This window comes from Anthonomus grandis, chromosome 3 (assembly GCF_022605725.1).
Source record: "Anthonomus grandis grandis chromosome 3, icAntGran1.3, whole genome shotgun sequence".
NCBI classification, from domain to species: Eukaryota; Metazoa; Arthropoda; class Insecta; order Coleoptera; family Curculionidae; genus Anthonomus; species Anthonomus grandis.
Window position 1 is genome coordinate 21,451,221 of NC_065548.1, and position 25,797 is coordinate 21,477,017.

Sequence of the window (25,797 nt, forward strand, 5' to 3'; positions counted from 1 at the left end):
GGATGAAAGAAAAATGAATGCTCAACCGACACTTGTTGAAGATAGTGTAAGGGATCAATGTTACTACGAATGCCCTTGAGCAAGATATTAGGTATATCACAATAATAGTCGTTTAAAATGTCAGGTCTTAACTCTGGTTCCGATACTTTTCTATGGCAATGTCTAAAATCATTAATAATCGACCAACACTCTCTTTGCCTATTTGATGACATATTTAAGTGATCCCTATAATAATTAGATTTTGCTGCTTTAATTGTCTTTCTGTACAGACTACGGTATTTCTGATGATATACAAGGATATTTTCATTTGTGGTATATTTGCACAATTTAGTCAAAAAACGGAGGTTTTTAGCAGAAATTCTAAGGCCTCTTGTAACCCATGGTTTTCTTTTCTTAGTTTTAAGCCTCATTTTAGGAAAGCACTGATTGATCTTATCACACAGAACTTGAAAAAATAAAGTAAGTGGGTCAGAAGCCGTTTCAAGTGCATTCCAATTTACCAAAGCTGTAGCAGCAGAAAAAGCATTGAAATTTCTCCTGCTGAAAATTCTTCCCATATAATGAGATGAAGATGATACAGTATTATATGGCATTTTAGCAAGAATAGCTTCATGGTCGGAAATACCAGATGGGAGTACTGTGCATAAAACGTCATCAAAATTTGTACAGAAACAGTCAATTGTAGTTGCAGATGAAGAAGTTATTCGTGTGGGAGAAAGGACCTTGACTGTCAACCAACCACTCGGCAAGCTAATTGCGCTGTCCTAAAAATCCAAACTTTATAAATATAAAGAACAGAAAAACCAAAAGTTTTACGGATATTACAAAAATAACGGCAGACCAGGCGCCTCGGATAAAGAAGTAGGTTTGCCTATCCAAAATAATCAAAGCAACAATATCCTATATCTGCTTAGTTTCAATAACTTAAAAATAAACACCAATCTGGCGTTTACACTACACCTGGGAACTAGTTGAAGGGTCTCTCTCCAGGGACATGTTCCATCGGGTTTAGTTCTTCATATTATTATTATTCTTTTTTAAAAAGATAAAAAACAATAACAAAGTGATTAAACTCAGACACCGTTCACTCCTAGGTCAGACCTATTTGCGTGGGTTCAAAAACACATCGGGTAGGAGGAGGCTTGCTCTTGGGCTCTCGACCAGTGCTTGACCTATATTATAAATAAAACCAGCAGACCGAGAATAAAAACATAAGCGCTTAAATCTCGTTAGAGCACCATGTGTTGCTAGACCGGAAGATATCTTTGCAGGATATGATGATATGGTAATCTTGTCCATATCCAACTTGAATGGTTAAAAAGTATCTATTTTTTAAGTCCTTTTTAAGCTATACCTATATATACTCTCTGCATTTTTTGACTTGATTAACAAATATTTCCACTTGTAGAGTTTCATAATGAAGGGCTTCTAAAAGGAAATTAAAATCAACACAATTTAAATTACGTATAAGTCCATTTGTCGATGGCATTGCTTTTTCATCTTTACTCTCTTGTATAATTTTTTCCAATCATTAAAGAAACATTTGCATACTACAATTGATTTTATTTATAAATCGGAGTCTAACGACCTAACCTTTTAATTTTAACTTTTTCTTCAAAAAACGGTGGTATGTATTGTTATTATTTACATTTAACATAAACAATAAGCCCAACCGAAACGACGACACGAGATCCGCAATGAAAATAAACGATTTAGGCACTGCTGAACTCCGAAAGGATGCAAACACTTTGAGACCTCAGCAGGTGCATGACGGTACCCGTTGTCAGGGTAGCCGCAGATCTACTCGCCGATCTATTGGCCGAAATGCTTTGTGTCACCTCACATCGGGTTGCATTCGAGTCGAGACCCTGTGGAAGTAAAGTTTAGCTACCACCAACGTCCACTCATTATTTTACTCTTGCAAAAATACTCAAAATTTCCGACTTTTCGATAAATCTCGATGTACACGGACGGGACTGCCGGTTTAGGCTTGGATGTGAGGTTAAATATGTAGGCTACGAAGGAAGTAATAGCGTGTTTAACCTTTTTATTTTCAGTGAACCTAATATATTTTATTTTATTAAAAAAAGGAGGATTCGTGTCGCTCTGACCCCACTGTTAAAATGTCGTTTTAAACTTAAAATTTTTCTCTCTTTCTGAATCTGAGGGACTTATACTTTCTAAATTAATTTTCCTATATAAGGTATTTTCATTAAACGTTTATTTCACCGAAAAAAAAACTTTAAAATAGATATTTGGCAGTTTTTCTAATTCTCTTTCTGAATCCGGCTTTCCATTTAAGAAAATGACCTCGAATTTCAAATCACCTTGAAATGACTCCCAGGTCATATTTAAGATCACCTTTTTTTCCCATTGAACCCATCAACTTTTGTAGAGGTCATTTTTGATATCACTCGTTCTTACAGATTTTACATTAATGTATTTTTTTTAAGTTTTTACATTAATACAATTTTTACTTTTCTTTGCGAAACAGTCTCAGTTAATATCTAGGAAAAAGTTGTATGTCAATTTTTTAAAATCAGTATTGGTCTTCTAATTATGATATAAGAAAAAAAAAAGCATAAAAGGACATTTTTATTACGGAACTTGCACTTCTTGATAATCTACTTACTGAGAAATTTGTTATATACAGAAAAGCACAAAGCAGAGTATTAAAAAAAGAATAATAATTTGGCAATAGTATAAAAAAATTGCACACGTCACTGCAGTCACTGGTTTCCCGTAAAACGTATAGTATATCCATATAAGAGTCTTAAAGGGAACCAACTCTTTAATTTATGGATTTCTAAGGAGTACTTATCTTTCATTAAAACCCTTATTTTGTCATTTTTTTATCTAGGGTGTGCAGAATTTAAAACTGAATTCTATAATAATCCCTAATCATAATTTCTATGTTATAATGCTCAATACCCATTATAAAATTCTGTGGTCTGGAAAACAATACTACGAAACTCTAAAAGTCGATATTCTTGTAACCTTTGTCCTAATATTCTTCTCAACCTTAAAATTCAATGCTCATCAATATATACTTCATTCAATATATATCTTATATTTGACAGCCACAAACATTCCAGAAAGAACCATTGAAAACTTTCTGGAATAAATTCCGTAGAATTTATTCCAGAAAGTTTTCAAAGATAAACGGAGCCAGTACTAAATGGCCATTCATCACCACGAAGATAGTTATACAATATTAATTTTGAACATTATTAATTATTAGTAATCCTTAATAATAAATTTGAATTTTAAATAATTTTGATCTTATGGTGTAAATTGAGACTTAAAAGAAAAAAACATTTTTTTTTAAATATTTCTGTCTCTACATGCAAGCATTTTTAATTTTCTAAATTCGAGAAAAACACAAGGATAAAAAACCCTAAATAAGCTCTTTTTGTAGTTAATACTATATAACAAAACGAGCCTCATGATTCTTCAAAATTTTCTTCGCCAATCTTTACTGGCCGAATACTTCTTTTTCATGTCATAGTATTTCAAAAGAATAAAGTAAATTACATTAATTATAAGTTTCTAAATATGAAACGTAATTAAGTGAGAAATTAAAGCCTTTAAATATTCAATACTCAATAAGTTTAATTCATAAAGTGTATTGAGCCTATTAATTAAAAATTTATTCTAAGAAGAAATAATTTTTTAACATTAATCAATTTATTTCTATACCTCTTGTCTGTCTCCAGGTATATAATTATAAGTTTTATTATATTAAAAAGTAATTAGTTAATGTTAAAGGGTGTAGTCAATAATATTTCAACCATATAATTAATGCAGGTATAAACAGAAACTGGCTAGTTTTGAAAGTAAAGATCATTAGGCAAATTGTAGTTTTACCAGTCAAAATAATGCACTGAAGAAAGAAGGTTTCATTTATTTAATTTTGTTTGTACCGCACTTATTGTTTAAAAAATATATAATACGTTGTGATAAGAAAAAAAAATTTTTTAGGCCATCAAAGGCCAGTTTGTGGTGAAACCGATGGACACAGAAAGCATAAAGGCGCAAGGTACCGGGTATATTTGCTCAATGAAGCCGTTGGTCGAGCATACTAATTCAGGGCCGGACCGGTGAGTAAAAACTACGTTTTTCTGTTATTTCTTATAATGTAATTTAATGATTTATCGAAAATATTAAGTTTCTTGTATCTTCTAAATATATTAAATTAAAGCCTTAAATTGTAAATAAAACAGGGTAATAAAATAAACAAAGTAACTGTAAAAAATATAATATAGGTTAACAGCCCCTACTGAAGAGAGTTCTAGCAGCAGTAGCAGGACTTCAAATAGAAGTAGCTTGGGCCACTACAGCTTAGGACCACATAGGTAATAACACTTCTTTGCTAAATATCGAAGATTTTAGAAAGAGTTTGATAAAGTTTTGAGGAGTTATACCTAACATCAAAATATTTGCTGTCATTACAATATGTCACACAATTATTTAAGCAGTTTAATTGAATTTAATATATGAGTTTTTTTTTATTGCAAGAAACTCAAATCTGGTCATGGTTTGATTGTAACTTTGGTTGTTTGAACACCACCTACATGTGTTAAATTAAAAATAATTATTTAAGATGTAATCAAATAATACACCATCAAACTAAGAAAAGGACCAACAACAAGAATTAATAACACATAATAACCACACATAAATGCTTAAGCTTTATTGTTCAATTATCATTCCTATTATAACTCATATACTTATTACAATAAATAATGAGTGTAAATTTCCTAGGCAGTAAGAAATCCGCCATGATGTTAACATTAGAAAAGTAAGTGATTCTAAAAATTACTTAGATTTAAGACCAATTAGTTTGTTAAGCGTTGTTTCAAAAAAGTAATTTACCCTCAAATCCTTAACTTTCTGCAAATAAAATTTTTTACCAACATGAATCTATTATAAGTAAAGCATTGAAGGGCATTATGGATGAAAATATGCACTGTTATATTACAGAGTGTAAGTTACATCAATTTGCTCATGATAGACAATTATTATATTCCTTTAAAAAAAAAAACTGTTTGAAACCTGAAAGGGTAATAAATCAATGCCTAGATGGTATTTATACTTACCCAAACAAAAATTGACTTAAATTGAATCCAAAAAAATTTGTGCTACTCTTTTTCGTAGCAGCAAAGATTATCTTAAGTGTAATATAAACATTAAAATGTCGAATGAAAAAACGCCGGTGGAAAATGAATTTAAAAATCTGAGTATCCTTGACAGCAATTTAAGATTTGGGTCGCATGCTGCTAAAGTATGTCAAAAATCTTTCTTTTCATTGCAAAATTTGTACAAAATCAAACATTTTATAAATTCTAAGCTTAAGAAAATTCTGTGTGAAACTCTGGTACTTCCTCAAATGAACTACAGCAACTATGTTTACAGGCCATATATTGATTATAAGCCCAAATTTAATTTGCAAAAAATACAGAACTCGTGTCCACGTTTGATTTTTGGTTTCAGAATCGGAGATAACATAAGTCACGAAATTAAAGAAGTACACTGGTTTGACGTTGAAAAGAGACAAATGTTGCATTTTGCCTACTTCTTGAATAAAGGTTTAACAACAAACACGTCTCAGTATTTATTGGAGAAGTTTACACAGAAAACATCAGTTTATAAATTTAATTCAAGGCACAAGAATTAAATGCAAATATCGAAGCATTAAACCAGTCTTTTTAAATGTTGTTTCAGCTACCAGGCCAGCAAACTTTTTAATCATATGGTCTATCAAAGGAAACTTCAAGAAGAAATATAAAGACTATTTATTTTCTGTCTCATATTAATTGTATTCACTTTTTTTTCAATGTGTTAGTGAGCTGAAAAATCCTATTTAGTGAATAATTTTATTGTTATGTATTGATTTCAGTGACGTGCTGATTTTTTTTGCTTTCTCTCTTTTTTCCACTTTTGTATTTAACTTGTCAGTTACCTTAAAATACATAAGGAAATTTAATTTATATTTAAAGATAGAGTTAAAAAGAAAGTCATGTTGATTTATTTAAATACCGATCAAAGGAGTATTTTTGCCAGAATTAATGTAAAGGAGTGACACAGCAAAAAGTTCAATGTGCGACACAATTAAAAGTTACAAAAGACAGTTATTCAAGAGACTTTGTGTGTTTATAAAGAAGGTGAAGTAAAACGCAAATTTCAGCCATCTGCCTTCTTGTAAATAATATTGACTCTTCCCTGGTATAACCATCATCCTGAAGAATTTCCTCGCCGTTTAGTTTCCGTATTCCAAAGACTATAACATGGAAATCACACTACAGATAATTATTCCAATGCTGAATGAACAAGAGCCAGAGCACAGTGGAAGGATTATACCATTTAAAATGTAATGAGTACTTAGTGGTGTCCTAGATCTAGTAAATGTAGTCTTGAAGCATTCTTATATATATGCCGTTGCACAAATGGTAAATTCTATCCAGGTCTTCCTGGAGATCCTGTGTATCATCAGCAATAAATCATATACAGGATCTTTACACAGAAAACTGATGTCATCTGTCAACCTCAGGAATTTACCTAATACAGAGAACTAATCCACAATGAGCCTTAAGATATTCCTGAGGCTACCTCATGTTTCAGATACTGCTTTGACTGTAATCGATCTGTAATAAAGTTGTACTGCCAATGCAAAAGTGGGCCTCTAACGCCCAGCTCTCATTTATTACATAGTACAACGTGATTGACTTTAGTGAATGCCTTTGAAAAGTCTAAATATACTAGGCCTCTTCATGCTGTCACTGATAAATATCTTTCCAATAAAATTCCAGACTCTTACTGAAGTCCTACATTTTTGCAATATCTGTCTGTGGCCATACAGCTTTAAAATTTGACTTCCTTTATAACAAACTTCTATAAAAGTTTAATAAAATTTGTTAAACAATAATTCTATTAAAAAAAAGACTAAAAAGTTATGCCTAAAGATAATCGCAAGTTTTCGTTTGGCTTTTTTTTATTTTGTTGATGGTAAACTAATACATTTTAGAAATATTGATCTAAAATTTTGTAATGAGATAAAAAAATTATAACTTATTCACGACCTACGGAAATTCCGGTAAAAGCATAATTACCTCAATTAATAAAATGCTGTGATTTATCTACTAGAATCATCTTTCATTAAACTAACTGTTAAAACTAGTTTCAGGAATAGGCAAATTGAGGTCTATCGCAATATTTTAATGTAAGATATACTTCCTAAATTTTGGCAGCACTATTATACAAGACTCTGTACAAAATATTTTAAAAAAATTTCTCCAATAGAGGCACTCATCAAAGCTCTAGTCGACACACGTCCAAAGATAGAAGAAGATCGGCAGGTGATGAGAATTTGTTGTGCGGTGGTCATATGAAAGTTCGAACCCATACAGATTCCGGAAAACAACTTTCGGATTTAGAGATTTTAGAACAAGTTACAGTATTAAATTTAGACACAGGTAAAATTCTCAATTTTTATTACTTCTTAATTTGGGTTTGAATTAAGCGGCTTTTTAAATTGTAGTGATTTGAAGGCTTTCTTGTATAATTTTGTGTTGATGTTATAATTATTATAAATCGAGGCTTTTATATTTTTACAGGATGTTTTATAACGATTCTGACGTAATAAGGAAGGATGTTTCTCACTAAATTTTAAGGCAACAATAATATGTGAAAGTTGTTCTATTCTCGACAATATTCACCTTTTTCCAGTAAATTTAATTTAGAAAATAGAATATCTTAGTAAGATATAATAACTGCTTTAGTTTAAAACGGAAAATCTATAACTCCAAAATAAAAAAGGTTTCCTTACAATATATAAATAAACATTATATATAATAACATAGATGTTATATACAGATATGATCATTCTAACTTCGCCTATAGGAATTATATATCGCGGTAGGTCTGGCAACGTTGTGACAACATACTCGAAGCAGCGGACCCCGCCGAAGCCCGAAACCTTTCAGTATTCTTAAGGCATTCAAATGGGGATGCACTGCTCTGTGGCAAATATAAAAATAAAATTTTGTTTCGTTTGAGTCTTTGCTGCTGCCTGTCCTAACAGCAAAAAATAAACTAAAAACCGACTGCAATAATGTTGTAAACATAAATTAACTAAATATTGGACAGGAAATAAAAAAATTAATTCAAAATAAAGCAAAAAATTAAGTTAATATGATAATATTAAATAAAAATTAAAATTACCTTATGTCAGGATCAAAAAGGCCACCCTGTTTAGCAGTGCAGTACGTCAATCAATCATAAAACGACCTTCTCGTTTTCGATAACATTTCAATGTTATCGAGATACTATTAAATGCTTGCCTAATTTTAACACAAGGCTCTTCTAAATTAGTAGCCCGTTCATTTTCGTGCCTATAAATTTGTTCTTTTAGGTATCCCCAAAGAAAAAAATCATTGGGGGCTAAATCGGGGCTTCTGGCGGGCCATTTAATAGTACTGTTTCAACTGATTGTTCGATTAGGAAAAGACGTTAAGAGAAATTGACGTACCACTAATTCGTTATGAGCGGGACAGCCATCGTGTTGAAACCAAACTTGTTCTAAATTGATATTGAGCCCTCGAATAGCAGGAAGAACTTCATACCTCAAAAGATTAAGGTATTTGTTGGCATTAAGGTTTCCATCGATAAAAAAAGGGCCCATAATTGAATCTCCTAAAATGCCAGCCCATACATTAACCTTTTTTAGGGTATCGTGTACATGTTGGTATGCTTATGTGCTTATTTTCTTATAGAGAAAGGGGACTCATCTGAAAACAAAATGTTACTAATAAACATTCCGTCCCGATTTGTCCTTTTCAACACTTAATGGCAAAATTCCATCCGTCTTTCATGGTCCTGTAGGAAAATTTCTTGGGTTTTTTGCAACTTATAGCACTTGTACTTATTTCTTTTTAAAATTCTTCTTACCCTTAAAGGCTCAATACCCCTTTCTTTGGCAATTGTTGTTCTATTGCAAGGAAAGTTCATTTCAGCAACAGCGCAAACATTACCCTCTCGAAGCTCCCTTTGTTCGCCTAGCGGTCTAACAACAGGTGGTTGCTCATTTGCGTAGCATTTCCTGCATTTTTGCAAGCACCCAAAGGTCTCAAACCTATGGATAATTTCAAAAATTGTGCTGCGTACGGGAATGGGCCGATTTTCGAACGTGAATGCAATTCTGCCTGATATTTCATCGACAGAACTGCCGGCATAATACTTAATACTTAATAATTTGCTTTTGCTCCTGAAGAGAACACATTTTAACAAGAAACTAGCGAGTGGTTTTAAATTTAATCTTTGCTGATTAAGCAGGAAGCTAGGAACAAAAATAACGTTAAACGTTTAAAATGCAATCTCATATTGGCGGTGCAGTGTAGTGGGGATAAGAATTGTCTCGTTTTTCGATGAACGAGCGGAGAGCCGTGCGGCAGAAATATCAGTGTTACCAAACGTATTAATTTGTAGCGTATTGGAAACGGCATGTATTGTGCCCTCTGTCTGTCTCATGCGGACTCCATATGTCCCCTCTCGCTTACGCTCATAGACTATTTCCTATAGGCGAGGTTTGAATGATTATATCTTTATACTGTATTGTATATACTTTTTATATTTATTACACCTTGTAAATAGTATGCTGAATGTAAAAAAAAATATTTTTGGTCAATTTGATGATTTTTTTATTGATTTTACTAAATTTCTTAAGTCTTTAAATTAGTATATTATTATATTCTTACTTTTCAAGCTCTTAAATGTTTGTGCTTTTTTAGGTATCCTTTTTTGATCTTTTTATTTAGTTGTATGTTTTATTTATTTTTTCAATAGTATATTTGGGATAAGGTTGAACAAAGAAAAAATCTTTTTTTTTTTAATTTTGAAAACGTACCATTATCCAAAAATCTTCTCAGATACATTTCAGTTTAAAAATGCTCCTTCCAACTCGTTCCTTCTTATGTTATTTTATCAGAAAAGTTAGTAAACGCCCTGTAAACAAGCAACATAAAAAAAGTCGGTTCTAACTTATTTTTCCTTTTTTTAAGAAACAGAAATCTTGCAGATGTTTGATCCCTTAACTGGTAAGACTTAAGTGTGTGAATTGCTTGCAACCATTTTTTTAACAAATTTCGTTGGTTTATTTGTTTGTTCACAAAAACTAGGATAGCCGCTCTGCAAATCAGCAATTTACAGTTTATTTGTCCATAGTGCATAAACATTATTTAATACAAGGATATTGCTTTCTTGCCATCTAACTTTTGTCCTTATAAGGTGAAAGAATTCCACTAAGCGTTGCTGAAGATAAACTTCCTCAGTGCATCAACCCGCTTTCTTTGCATATTATGAGATTGACATCGGAATATGTGAGTTCATCCAGTATGGAAAAAGAAAAGGAAAGTGACGAGGAAAGTGTCGATATTAAGAAAACGGACATTCCTATTGTGGATGATACTGAAGCTGGAGGTAATAATGTTAGCATCCTCGAAGAATGCATTTTTTATTAACTCTTTTTCAGTATGACTTTTCATTTCAGTATACTGCTTATTTTTTTAGGTATGAGAAAACGAACTGCGAAACTAAGGAGGTTAATAGGCACAAATGTTAAAAAGGCAATGGACAAAGCCAAAAGTATCGCCCAGGAAGTATCACATGCCAGGCACAAAGAAGACATAATTGATATAGTAGATAGTGTACATCCGGGGGAACAAAATTGCAAATTAAAAGTGCGTATTTTTTGACTGCTAGAAATTTAAATAATAAAGTCTTATTAAAATAAATGGTGGTTATTTTAGGCATCAAACTCCCATAAAGGACCCTTCGAATTCGAGAAAATCGAACACATTCAAGAGCTCAAAGACGATCAACACGAAGGTTCTATATGGTGTATGAAGTTTTCAAGTTGCGGAAGATTATTGGCCACCGCCGGTCAGGACAAGATTTTGAGGATTTGGGTTGTCAGAGATGCATATCCGTTCTTCCAGGTAAGAAAAGTGTTTTTCTTTTAATAACATTGATTTAGGATGGATGGGTGTGGTATACAGGAATTTTCAGAATGACATGCCGATTAAAAGAATTAAAAAGGTTTAAATAAACCTAGGTCCTAAACTTCTTACCTTTTTGACATTATAAGAAAACAAATTGATGTTGAGGTTTTAAGCAGTGGCGTTAAGTTTAAAATCTCCATTGATTTTAGGGCAAAATTTGATTTCTTTATTTTTTTTTTGCATTCTGATTAAATTATTAATACATATCTATTATTATCAGATATATATTTTGCTCAATCAAATAGATACCCACCAGGTATAGAAACCCTTGTTTAGGAGGATTCTTTTTCATTTTCACTAGTGGCTTTATATTTAATAATTGAATCGTACTAACATTTACATAGGTCGGGAAAAAAGTCTAAAAGAATACACGTGCGTGCTATCTAAAAATAAAATTATCTAAAATACGCTTCCGAGTTGCTCAGGGCTAATAGTTTTGTAGGAAATTACCAGATCAATTTGTAAAAGCTTCATGTCATCTAGCAATGGTCTAAGAAAGGAAAAAATAAAGAAAGAAAGAAATAAATAAAATGTGCTATATTAAGTAAGACAAAATTTTGTGCACAGCATCCTAAAAACTAAAAAATTACAAATTTATGGAGGAAGCAATACATTTCTAAACTATAAAGTTTTTGAAAACACATTATTAAAAAATAACAAAAAATGTTTAAAATAAGTAAAAATGCTGCCAAAAACAGAAGTTAAATGAAGTAAATTAAACAAAAAGTATTATAAGATATAAAAATATTATTAGAGCACAGATAACCACACATACAAAAGGTATCGTTAAAAAATTCGTCAAGGCTAGAACTTTTTAATACCTAATATTTGTCTAATGCGTAGAAGAACACTATCTATCGCCGTTGACTCTCCAGAATTCAAGGACACAGATACTAAAAAGCTAAAAACAGCATCACGAGTCCCTTTACCAATTTGAAATCCAAATTGTTTTGCAGATAAAATGCTATTAAGTTAGTAAAAAAGATAAAATTCTGCTTTTTGCAAGTTTTTCAACTATTTTGGTGAAGTAAAATAGATAAAATAGAAATTGCACGGAAATGACAAGGCTCATCAAATCAAATCCCCACCCTTATGAAGAGAGGCCACTGTCTCTTTTAAACATGAAGGAAAAACGCCATTATGCCAGGAATTGTTTATGAAAACTATGGTCTTCAATGCTGAGTCAGGTAAACAGAGTAGTAGCTTTGATGGTATTCCGACAGCTCCAGGTGATTTATGGTCTTTTAAGCTTTTAATTGCATTCTCAACTTCGACGAGATCAACAGGATGAAAGGCAAAAGATTGTTGGTCTGACACTTGGTGAAAATAATGTCAGAGATCTACTACTATTCACATCCTTGAGAATGAAATGGGAAATATTACAATAATAATTGTTTAAAATATTTGGTCTCACCTCTGGTTCAGGTTTTTTTTTAATGAAAATGCCTAAAATCATTAATAATTGACCAACACTCTCTCTCTCTCTCTCTCTCTATATATATACAGTAGTGGCCAAAATTATAGCAACAAATCTGAATTTTACTAATATTTAATAATAACTATTATATGTATGTTTTAATCGTAAAAGTACGCCACTGGTTTAGATGGCCTCTTAATATTTAAACAAAATTTCTCATTCAAATAAAAAAAAGCCTACCTGTTTTTTTGCTGACAATAAATATTTGTAATTGCAAATATTTCACCTGGTCATAATTATAGCAACATTTGAAATTTAGTGCTCTTTCAATCTGTTGAAGTGCAATATTGAAACAATTTATATTGTGATTTCTTGGTAGTTATTAACTTATTTAAATAACAGTATGAGTCGTGGTAAAACCGTGTCTGTTGAAGTGAGGCAACTTATAATTAATCAGTATAAGTCAGGCATCAAACAGTCATCCATTGCAAAAAATTTTGCTCTTCACAGATCAGTTGTATCACGTATAGTGAGGGCTGGTAGTATCCAAAAAAAATTCGGGACGTCCCCGGAAAACTTCAAAAAAAAAGTGACAACATGATTGTTCGGATTTCCAGGCAAAACCCATTTTGTCCTCTTCAAAAATTAAAGGGCTTTTGGATGGCAGTGGGTGTTCCGATCTTAGTGAACGATCCATAAGGCGGCGTCTATTTGAAAATAAGTTGTTTGGACGCAGACCAGCAAAAAAGCCTCTTCTTTCCAAGAAGAACGTGAAGGCCCGACTTGAATTTGCTCGAGAACACCAGGGCTGGACTATTGATCAGTGGCGCAGAGTTATTTTTAGCGATGAATCAAAATTCAATTTATTTAAAAGTGATGATGCTGCATACGTTCGGCGTCCTGTAGGCAAAAGATTTAATCATCGGTACACTTCTCCTACAGTTAAGCATGGTGGTGGTTCAGTTTTAGTGTGGGGCTGTTTTTCGAGGTATGGTATGGGACCTCTTCACAGAATAGAAGGGATTATGGATCGATTTATGTACAAGGATATATTAAAGAATGTTATGTTACCCTATTCTGAAGAAAATATGCCGCTGTTATATCAATTTCAACATGACAATGATCCAAAACATTCTTCAAGGCTAATAAAAGAGTTACTCCATGATGAAAAAATTAATGTTATGAAGTGGCCCTCCCAATCTCCGGATTTAAATCCAATAGAAAATCTTTGGGAAATTGTGGATAACAGGTGTAGAACCAGGAATTTCAAAAATGCTGGAGAACTTTTCGAAGCTCTTCAGGATACTTGGTTGTCAGTCGATCATGATGTTATAAACAAACTTATTTTATCCATGCCAAAAAGATGCATTGCTGTTATAAGGGCTAAAGGGTACTATACTAAATACTGAAGAATATTATTGTATTTTAACCTTATTTTGACTTTGGAGAATAAATAAATTGATTTTTCTAAAATGTGTTGCTATAATTTTGTCCAACCCGTTTCCTAAAAAAAATTCCCATTTTTTATTTCTTTTATAAAGTAACAAAAAAATAAACATAAATAAAAAGCTTTGCAAAAAATACATCATAATATATACCAGTTTTTTTTCTAATCTACCACATCATATAATTTGAAGGAAAAATGTACTTGTTGCTATAATTATGGCACTACTGTATATGATGACACATTTAAGAGGTCATTATAATATTAAGCCTTTACTACTTTAATTGTCTTGCTCCATGAATATGTCTATTCAGCATATCGTATGAATAGAAATCTCTATTGTTTCAAATACGGTGCTAAAATTACGTCGCTATATCCGACCTTCGTTATATACGACCTGTTTTTTTTTCTAGCAAATTAATAAAAGATAGACTTTACGATAGCCAGAAGAAATAAAAGTGGCTATCCAATTTATTAACCACTAATTTACAAATTCACAACATTTAACAGATACATATGTATGTATGTAGTACCTACACCTTCTCCAGTTTTAAGACTTGAAATAATCTGTAATTTTACTCTGTTTCTTTGTTCGAGTATCATAATAGATGAATTCAATTTTTTTCTCTAAATTATTAACATGGTTTACCAATATTTCGTCCGATGACTAGTTATACAAAACAAACTTTTTAATAGTATTAGTGGCTTGAAGAGCTTCTGCTGCAGATGGAGGTTGAAATTCTTCCCCTTCTGAACCCTCATCTTCGCTTTCCTCTTTGTCCTGAGAGAAGGATAAGATGTCGTCTACAATTTGTTCTTCACTTAGATTGTCGCATACTTCCAAACTATTTTCTGCATGTAAGAACTCGGTCATGTCATCTTCATCAAAGCTATCATTTCTAACATCCTCACTTTCTACGAAGCCTCCATGTCTAAAACGGTAGGCAATTGTTTTTGATGAAACTCTATCCCATCCTTTAGCGATCATTGATACTGCATCTAAAAGGCTAATACAACACTCTTTGCCTTGTTCATCATTTTCTATGATTTTCATTAAGTGAAACTTTTTAAAATGCACTTTTAATAATCGAATTATCCCTTGGTCGATTGGCTGCAGAACAGAGGTAGTGTTTGCTGGCAAAAACTCGAGTTTTATGTTTTTTAAATTATCAACTTTCGGATGAGCGGGACAGTTGTCTACTAAAAGTAAAATTTTTTTTCTTGGTCTTCACCAACTTTGCAAAGCCAATTCACGAAGAATACTGACAAATAAATCAGAAGTCATCCAGGCCTTTTTATTGGACTTGTACACGACAGGTAATGTCTTGATATGTTTGAAACATCGTGGATTTCTCGACTTGCCGATCACAATAAGTTTAGGTTTATCCGATCCTGTCATATTGGTAGCAACTAAGACTGTAATTCGTTCCTTTGATAATTTTCCGCCGGTACAAGTTTCACCCTTGAATTTTAATGTCTTATCTGGGGTCAGTTTATAAAAAAGTCCTGTCTCGTCGGCATTATATATTTCGTCATCCTTATATCCTTTTCGTATTTCAGGCCAGACAGTTGTTAACCAGTTTTCACGTACTCCTTGAGGCACACTGGCAGCTTCGCCACTTATTTTTCCAAACACTATTTTATGTCTTTGACGAAAACGCTTAATCCAACTTTTAAGTCCAGTTTACCCATAATTCTTCCAAAATCATTTGCTTTTGCCTGTAATATTGGACCGCTTATGAAAGTTTCACAACTTCGCTGACTTTTGAACCACTTGAGTAAGGCTTGATCGATATCTGGGTGTTGAGATAACTTGAGTGTTTTCATGCCTAATAAATTTTCGTTGACCGCTTTTTTAATTTTATCCTTGTTCTACAAAATTGTGGATACACTTGAATCAAATTCAGTAGCTACAGTAGCATTACTTTCACCAGATTCAAGTCTTGCGATAATAAGACCTTTTTCTTCAATTGAAAGAACTTTTTCCTTTGACAGCGAAGCCATTGTACAATGTTTGTAATCACAAAAACACAATCAAAGCACATACGAAGGTAAAACAACAATAAAAAGCAACATCAACCCTTTGTAGAACTATTAATCCACGCTGGACTGGAATAAACTACGCACAATACGTTTACGTCTATCATGCAGATGCTCAGAAATAGGGTATTCCCGGAAAACAACTCCTGTATTTCACCACGGCGAGTCGTTACTCGTCGGTTGTCGCAGTAACCGGTCTAAAAAATCCAAATTCAGCGAAATGAAGTCGTTAAAAGCGACTTCGTCACTATAACCGACGACGCTATAGCCGGACTTTTTTACTATTGAATATATAGAAATCCAACCAAGATACGGGCGTTTGGTCGTTATATGCGACATTTCGTTATAAGCGACGTCGTTATTGGCGACTTTTACTGTAGTAGTAGATTGTAATGTGGCTAAAAATATATTCAAATTATTGAATTATGTCTATATTATAGGTGTAGAGTAAGTAAGACAGCATTTGGCAACATGTAACAAAAGGCGCGAAAGCAGCAAGACAAAGCCAGTGTCAGTACAGGTCTAGTATCCAGGCATTATCTTTAATCATTGCAAATAATATTTCTGTTCAAAGAACCTAATATTTTGCTTTTATTGATGTAGAGGTTTAGTCGAAAGATGGAATTGAGATGCCAAAGCCAAATACTATCACACTGATTTGCGGCTTTTGAAAAAATAATTTGTATTGATTTTTAAACTATTGTTCTTTTAAATTTTGCATATGAGATATCCTCACACAGAAGATCAATGGGATATAAGTCAGGAGCTTTGAGAAGCCACTTAAAGCCTGTAAGACAGATCTGTCATTGACATCTATGATGATAAAATCATTTGTTGGGATACATATACCGTACAATTATTCGTCCGACCTGTCAGAACGTTACCATCAGTGTACCCATAAGTAGCCATTTTAGCCACTTATGGCAACATTAAAACAATTTGGCTACTAACAAAGATTAGCCCAACAAACCTGATTTCGTGCTTGTCTTTCTTAAATTATCATTTTAAAATAACTTTCCTATAAAATAAAACTGACCTATCAATGAACAAGTGAGAGTTAAGCGGCCCACTCACGAGCGAGCATGTTCGTTAACATGCTCGTCAACGTGGTTGGTGACAACAAATTTGTTGGTGTGTGGCTAAGTTGCGCAACATGCTGCCAAGTTGCCGGTTTTTGGAAAATATCGAAAAACCGCAACGAGAGCCGAGCATGTTGCAACGTGTGTGCCGCTGTGTCAGGTTGCCGACGTCAGCGTGGTTAGTCGTACCCAGTATTGCGAAGAGGACACATTAAAAAAATGTCTTTCAGCGACAATAAAGAGTTCTGGAAAGAGTTTATAGAACTTTATGAATCCCTGCCTTGCTTGTGGAATATAAAAGACAAGCAATATTCAAACAAACATCTGAAAGAGGAGGGAATGCAGACAATGGTAGAAAAATGCAAGTCTATTTTTCCTGATGCGGATAAAGAATTTCAGTCAAATTTGCGCCAATCTGAGAACAATTATTTATACGTTAATCTAAGTATTATTGATACACGATATTTGTATAATGATTGTATTTTATATTAGAGCTTATATTTTATAAAATAACGAAATCGGCTTAATTCTACCAACAACCGTACAGCAGTGATTCTTATTCAAAAGTGGTCTCTAACACTTTTTACACTATAGGCTATAGTCAGCATATTATTATTACCAAGTCATTCTTACCAATACCATGCATTACCAAGTCAATATATAAAATATATAAATATCGGCATTGACTTAGCGACACAACGAACAGTCGATAATGATGTCATCCATCCGCTCGAATTGGTGCCTTTATGTTTCTGCTGATTTTACCTTTTTAACATAAGTTCACTCACGATTGCGTCCTGTGTAATAAAAAAAAATCGATTCTATGTTTTTAGAGCTATTATAATTCGCTTATATGTTAATGATATGGCCTTCTTACTTCCGATACGTCTTTATTGTGGCAAGAAACAATATTTTACGATGATTTAAATAAATGATCAATTTGTAAAATCGTAATATAATACTTTGCTTACATGCCCTTAAGACAAATTTATCTGATCAGAGAGCTCAAATAAATGCTATTATAAACAAAAAGGTTTTAAGGATCACCACCCAGTTGGGTCTTTTCAGTTTTTCTAGTGATATTCAGGAAACATCATTTGATTTTGTTAATAACAGCTAGCATAGTGTCAGTGAACATTTTTCTAGATTTTTACATAGTGAAAGCTTTTCTGCGTACTTTTCCAGAAATGCAATGCCAAAATGAGTCCCATAAAAATAAACAAAAAATTTATCTCTTTATAAAAATGTTATAAGCGAAAATAGATCCCAAGGACAGGATAAAAGCTCTCAAAAAACTATAAAAAATTATTAGTAAGCATAATTACAAGAATAAAAATACAAATAACAACTCTCACATTACCCCATAAATCCTGCATATGCATTTTAAATAAGTTTAAACTACACTAAGTATCACACTTAGGAATAATTTGCACATAAATTGGATATGACGTTTTTATTTGTGATGAAAATGTCTGTATTGGAATATTTAGAATTCAAAGATTAGGGATTCAGTCGTTTAAAGATTTTGGATTCTCAAAGGCTACTATAAGTATTCGGACAAAGCAGTTTTATTTATTTTAAAGCCAACAAATAACATAATTCCATTATCTTTACAAAAGATCATGTGTACACAGCGCATCTTAATGTTCAATCCCTAACTACTGGGTTTGATGATCTTGTTACTAATATTTATAAGTTTAACTTTTATTTATTTAGTGTATCAGAAATGTAGTTGACATCCCAACTCCAACATTTAAGATCATCATTTACAAATCAATGGGTATATATTATTAAGAAAAGATGGCTCGGAAGGTAAGGGAGGTGTTAGGATTTATATAAAAAAGTATATTAGATTTTAGAAAATATAACTCCACAAATGATTGTGAAATCATTGACGTGATTCAGCACAAAAAAAGCAAATATTTTTTGCTTTCATTTAACGCCCATCCTCCGATATAAATTTATTCATGGATAATTTCGGAGACCTTTTCAGTTTGTCAGTACTCTTTTATCATCACGTAATTTTCACAAGAGATCTGAACATTAATTTTCTAGAGCATAGTAACTCTAGATCAAGATTTTTCAGTTTACTTCTGTCGTTTAATTTAAATCAGCATATTGCTGACCCCGCTTGGATACATATTAATGCTGAAACCAAGACTCTTCTAAATGTAATTAAAAATCATATAGTAACTTTTTTCCCAAAGCGACTAAAGCAATACCAATCTTAGAATATTTGTCTGATGACTGCTTAGTTTACAGTATTTTACACCTAATTATTGAAGTAGAGGAAAAGTATTTGAAATATAATGACTCCCTTGGTGGTAATATGAACCTGGACAGGTGTTAACATGAAATTAGAATTATGTAACTCGCAACATTTTAAATTTAATTAATAAACATGCTCCTATTATTTAGAAAAAACTACTGAAATAAAAATAGACCAAAACTGATGATAGCATCGTAAAAAGAGAGATGCTGGTCGGTTACACATATAATATAGAATATAGGACAAAGCTTATAATAATTATGTTAAAGATAAAATAGACTAACGTCTACGATACTATCGAGAACTGCGCAATTATACCAAACACGCCGATATCAATGTCCCTTGTTGTTGTCAATATTGGCCTACCTTACGCATATCTTAACATTTTAAACTGACATATTTTATTACCTCGTTTTTCATCGGTCTTCTTTTCTCCCCTTTGCACACTCTCTGCCTTTTTTCTTTCTCCACTTTGCCCTTCTTACATATATATTTTTTTTTCTAACTTACACTTATATATGTCAGAATTATATTTAATTTAATTTTATATGTTAACTTGGTTCTAATATTTTATATTTGAACTATACTTAAAAATAATAAATTAAAAATAATATAGAGAAAAGGGCTACTTCAAAGCTTCTATTCAAACAAGTCGATGATACATACCATAATCGCGTGGTAGTCCATTTGTCATTGATTATTTGTCATCTCTTTCGCCTTATTATTGTGTTGTAACTATAACTCTGTATTTTAAGAACAAATAAAACAGTTTTTGAATTTCAATATTTTTTTTCCAAATCAAATTTTATTCAAATTTAAATATTCATACAATACATTTGAGTTCTTCATACATTGTTTTTTTTATCAAAAATTTTGTTTAATTGGCACCTAGAGGTTGATACCCCTGTATGTGCACTGAAATATGACTTATATACTATTTCCTAAAAATGTAAATGTATCATATATTTATTTAGTTTTCTGTGTGGAAGTGTAAAATTAAATCCTATTTTTCTACCCTATGACATAGGCGTTTCTTTTTTATGTTATAGGTACAAATATAATGTATGTATAAACAGTCTAAGTTGCAGGTGTCGCTGTTATACAATCATTTAGTTGGATATCGCCTATCTTTCCTAAAAATGATCTTTAATATGGAGTTTTGTATTACCCGTAATGGTTGTAAATTACTTTTGAATGTTCCTCTCCATACTACAAGGCCGTACTGCAGCAATGATTCTACCAGATATTTGTATACTAATTTGATCAGTTGATTGCAGAGAAATTCTCTAAGCAGACAAAATTTATCAATTAAGGTGCGAACTTATTCTGTGCGATATGATATAATGTTCTGTCCATTTTAAATGCTGATCAATAACTATTCCTAAATATTTAGTTTTCTTTACCTCTGGTATGAAACCGTTGTTTTCTACACTTGTCTGAATTTCAGTAAAATTCGGTCTACTTGTGCTTTTTAGGGCAAATGCAGTATAATTTGTTTTGGATAAATTTAGGGATAATTTAAAGGAGTCGAACCATTATTTTACAATACCAAAACTGCACAACACTCTTTGTTTTGCCTCTTCCCATGTCTTACCAGTAAAAACAAGCACCGCATCGTCATCATCGGATATAATTTTACCATTTATGTTTAAATTTAGCAAGCCATTGATATATGTAATGAAGAGAATAGGACCCAATATGGTGCCTTGTGGGACTCCAATTTTTATTTTCAGAATGTGACTAAGTACTTGATTTGGTTTTAGAAATTGATCTCTATGGGAAAGATAGCTTTTAAAATATACGCGTTTAATTATTTTATTATATTGTCGGCTTAATATTTAGTTCATTCTGTTGTAAGTTATTGACTGCTGCTTTTAATTGTATATACTTAATCAACAAAAATTTATATTTTGTAATTTTATATTTGCTAATAAAGCACTTGTTGAATTTGAATATGTGCAATTTTCATTTACTGACTATCTCTTTATGTTTTTAGGACATGCGGACGAAGTATAATGCAGAAAAAGTATCTCCTACGCCGTCTCAAGAATCGCTGGCCTCACATCATTCCACGGATCATTCAAACCTCGCAGCCCTGGAAGCTCTTACTCCGGAACAAGCCAGCCGTCTAGTTTTTATGCCAAAACCCTTTTGCACCTATTCTGGACACACGTCTGACTTGCTGGATGTCTCTTGGTCCAAAAACTATTTTATTTTATCGTCAAGTATGGATAAAACAGTCCGGTTATGGCACATTTCCCGGAAAGAATGTCTATGCTGTTTTCAACATATCGACTTTGTGACGGCCATAGTATTCCACCCTAGAGATGATAGATATTTTTTGAGCGGCTCTTTGGATGGGAAATTGAGATTATGGAATATACCTGATAAGAAGGTAATAATATAATAAATTTATCAAAAAAACAGACTCGTTGAATAATATCATTGAGATCGCAAATAATAATTTAGCGGTTTTGTTTAGTTCGAGTTATACTGTCTACTAAAAATTTTATAGATAGGTGGGTTAATTCTAAACATTTTTTCTTAAGGAGCTTGAGTCTTTTGGTGAAATTTAGGTGACTTCAAAAAATAATTTATTTAATAATCCAGTAATTTTCTAGTCGAAATAGTTAATTCGTTGGATTTTGGGATTGATAAATAAAAGTCAAGATTTATTTAAATTGGTCGCTGTTTCAAATATTTGATATATTTAACAATAGTTTTTATTTTGAAACACAATTTCGGCTTAGCGTAAAATAAATTTTGATCATACTTAAAAAAACTTAGAAATATACTTTGTCGGGATACTCCGTAAGTTGAAAAGCGGAAAAAATAAAGGTGGTGCTGGCCGACACGGATTTTTGGCTATTAATTTTTTTAGAGCAAGGGAACCAGAAAATCAAACGAAGCGTATTTAAATATATTACAAATCGGCATATACATAACAATAAATTACAGGTCGCACTTAAAATTTAAACTTAAACTGATTTTATAACTATGACTTATGCCTCTGGATATGAATTTGGTTATCATTCACATCTAAGCAACCTAAGTCACCTAAGATTTGTCGGGACTCATATCTATATACAGCGTGTCCGTCAGATATAATATTGAAAGGGCTGGTGGAGAAGCTCATAAACCAATCCAGTCTCAAATCAGAATCCAGAAAATCATAAAATGACCTAAGTGAAAAATCAATCATCGAGATATTGGGGCTTGATAAAATTCGTCAAAGTCGTAAATTTGTATCAGCTTTTCGATTGGCACAACTCAAAAAATATAGTTTTTAGATTCTGATTTCAGTTTTGCAACACTAAATAGCCATTTCACTGATCAAATACATACCAACAATAAACTACACCATCAAAACATTTAATAAGAAGTCTATTTTAAAAAAAGTATGACTAATGTATATATTTTTAATACATGAATTTTGACCGCTCATACTGAACAAGAAAAATTGTACGCTAATCCTGGCTAGTACTTTGAAAAGTTTACTTAATTAATCTACTTTTTAAAAGTACTGCTTGTTTTAGTAAACAGCTTACTGTTATCGTTTTATATTAACTTAATCTATCTTAGATCATTCTAAAAATAAAATTAATTAAATCATGTTTAAAAAAACTTTTTATCTAACTTAAAAAAATAAAAAATCAACAGTGATTTTTATCCCCATAGCCACAAATAACAAATATTTTTGTTGTTTTGGTTGTTTACAGTTCTCCGTCTACTCTGCATTTCATCGCTTTTGTATTATTTGTTATAACTTACAATTTTTGCTTGTATCCCTACTTGTCTGTCATCTTCTTGATTTGGATTTGTTCGTTTTGGAGATCAACTTGCTCTACTTTCAGAGTTTCATGTGAACTTTGTGTTGATTAAGCCGTTGGCCAAGTTTTAGGTGAAATTGAAAATGGTCAGACTACATTGCCACGACCTATCCAAATGAAGATGAACTGGAATACCCAAATCGGTGGTAAACGTATGGTACTAGGCGATTTCAACATCAGCCATATCACGTGCAACGGGTACAAAACCTGCTGCCTCGAGAATACGAATCACGTTTACGTTTTTGCTGCAAATTGTTGTAAAAAAATTAAGAGGATCCGAACTTTTTAGATAATATACTCTGGTCGGATGAAAGTATATTTAAAAAGGATGGGTGTTGAAGTTGCACAATTTACATTCTTATGCATTGAAAACTCCCCATCTCATTTGAGAATAAAGGTTCCAGTGCCGTTTTAAAGTATACCTGTGGGCCGGTAACCTGAATAGATGTGTAATTGATCGATTTGATTACCAGAAAATCTGAACTGGTAGGCTTATTTACATTTTTGTCAAAACGTCAAATCTTTTAAAAGATGTTTCCTGGGACCCCCCGCCGAATAATGTGGTTTCAAAATTATGACTGCCCAGCGTATTACTCGTATACCCGTTAAGTTTGTCGTTGCTTAAACCAGGCACGTATTCCAACAGATGGACCTTGTTTCAATTTTATGGCCTCCCAGGTCTCCAGACGTAAACCCCCTAGATTTTTTTTACTGCGGGTTGTATAAAAGAAGAGGTTTATGCAAGACCAATTAGTAATATTGCTGAATTACGTCAGAAAATAAATGACGCAGCCCAAGAAATTAGCGTTGCCAGGATTGCAAGATGGATAAAATGGTCATTTGTTTTGCGCTGTTTTATTTTTCTAACCTAAATAAATAATTTTTTTTGAAGATTATGTTTATCCTTAAAGAAAATAAAAGTAAACTGTTTATGAAATAAGTAGTTTTCAACAGTAGATTAAATGAGCAAACTTTCTACTATCCAGTTTAGCGTACACTTTTTTGTCCAGTATGAAATGTCAAAATTGAAGGATTGGAAATAAACAGAAAAAAAGTCAAACTTTAAAAGAGAAAAAATAAATGTTTTGACACGGCTGAATCGGAATCTAAAACATATGAATTTTTTAGTTGTGACAATAGAAAATGTCATCCAAGAGTACAAATTTCATGAAAGATCTAATATTTCGAAAACCATCGATTTTTTACTATTTTATCTTTAATATTTTATTTATTTTTTACTTTTTATTTATTATATGTTTAGTACTATTTATGGCAATAGGTAGAAAATGTTCAACTCTTTGTTGTTAAGAGTTATATTGGAGTTTGTAAGAACACCGGCGTAAAACCAAAAAAGCAAAACCAAATGATCCTTAATAATTAAAACAGAAATATTGTAATTTACACTTAGTTTAATTTTCTGGAAATTTTATTTGCATAATTAATTCATTTGCCGTGATAGTCGAAAACTTGTTGGGCTATGCGACAGACCTTTTGAAACACGGAAGTTTTTTTTTCTTATTCATTATTCAGCAAGTAATTTTTTAATTTCAGTCTACTATCTACCTAAAATAATATAATACCATATTTACTTTTTAAATATCTTTTTGAAATAATAATATTTCTGAAAATATACCATTTTAAAATTTCTTAAACCCTTTAATAGTTTATTTACGATATACGAAGTCAATACATTTGATTAGCTCTTTTTGTATTTGTCAAAAACGATTTTATGCATAAAGCTATTAAATTAACTAGTAATTCTGAAGGGATAAATGAATAACAAATATTTTTTAAACTTTATTTTGATAGATTCTTAAGTACCCTAAATTAATTATGTTTATTATTTATAAAACGAATTTTTAGGTAGCAGTATGGAATGAAGTTGAAGGTAACCCGAGGCTAATTACCGCTGCTAATTTTTGTCAGAATGGCAAATTTGCTGTTGTAGGAACATACGATGGTCGCTGTATTTTCTATAGGTAAGCCAGGTTCATTTACATCAAGTTAATTTTTAGTGAGATAGATAGAATATGTACCAACACGAAGCACTCCAAAGGAATATAAAATTTGTTTCTTTAAACTCACGTAGATTGCAAAATATAAATATTTAAAATGTTTTAATTTTTATAGGTTTTATGACATGAGATCCTCAAAGGAAGTCTAAAAATTCTTTGTATTGGTAAAGCACAATTTAAATTGTATTAACAATTTTGTAGTATTATTTTTATTTAATATTGAAATTTCATATCAAAAATAAAATACTACTACACTATATAGATAGTGTAGTAGTATTAGTTAGTATCCCCCCTGTATAGACGGGGGTTTTCAAAGTTTAGTCATATATTTTAACTTGCTTGCTTGCTTATAGGGCTCGTCAAAGGGAGTTGTTAAACTAAAAATAACCTATATAAAAGTTGTATAATAAAAGAGATAGTCATATTTTTTTATATTCTCGAATTCCTTGTAAAATCTTACCGTTTTTTGGTTTGGGCTCTTACTATTTATCAAAATTTCTGTTATGTCTTTTACTGTTTACGAATTTTTAGTTCGATCAGTAGTACCTATATCGGTCTATTAATAGTGCGTATTTCATTTTTCTGAATATTTTGTGCGGAAAATTAACCTATATTTTCGAAAACAATAAACTAGTGGATATCAATTTTT

At 31.8% G+C, this 25,797-nt stretch overlaps 1 protein-coding gene across 4 annotated transcripts in view; it reads left to right on the forward strand.

Annotated features, from left to right (window-relative positions):
- The window catches only part of LOC126734565 (WD repeat-containing protein 44), a 39,450-nt gene that overhangs the window by 9,815 nt on the left and 3,838 nt on the right, over positions 1-25,797 (forward strand). For 2 of the 4 annotated variants that reach the window (XM_050438246.1, XM_050438248.1), the window contains 9 exons: positions 3,982-4,100; positions 4,266-4,355; positions 7,300-7,472; positions 10,056-10,091; positions 10,282-10,473; positions 10,564-10,733; positions 10,803-10,991; positions 21,300-21,698; positions 24,997-25,112. In XM_050438246.1, coding sequence (XP_050294203.1) covers positions 3,982-4,100; positions 4,266-4,355; positions 7,300-7,472; positions 10,056-10,091; positions 10,282-10,473; positions 10,564-10,733; positions 10,803-10,991; positions 21,300-21,698; positions 24,997-25,112 — 1,484 coding nt within the window. The remainder of the gene's footprint in view (positions 1-3,981; positions 4,101-4,265; positions 4,356-7,299; positions 7,473-10,055; positions 10,092-10,281; positions 10,474-10,563; positions 10,734-10,802; positions 10,992-21,299; positions 21,699-24,996; positions 25,113-25,797) is intronic. The other 2 variants (XM_050438247.1, XM_050438249.1) reach the window with 1 other exon arrangement.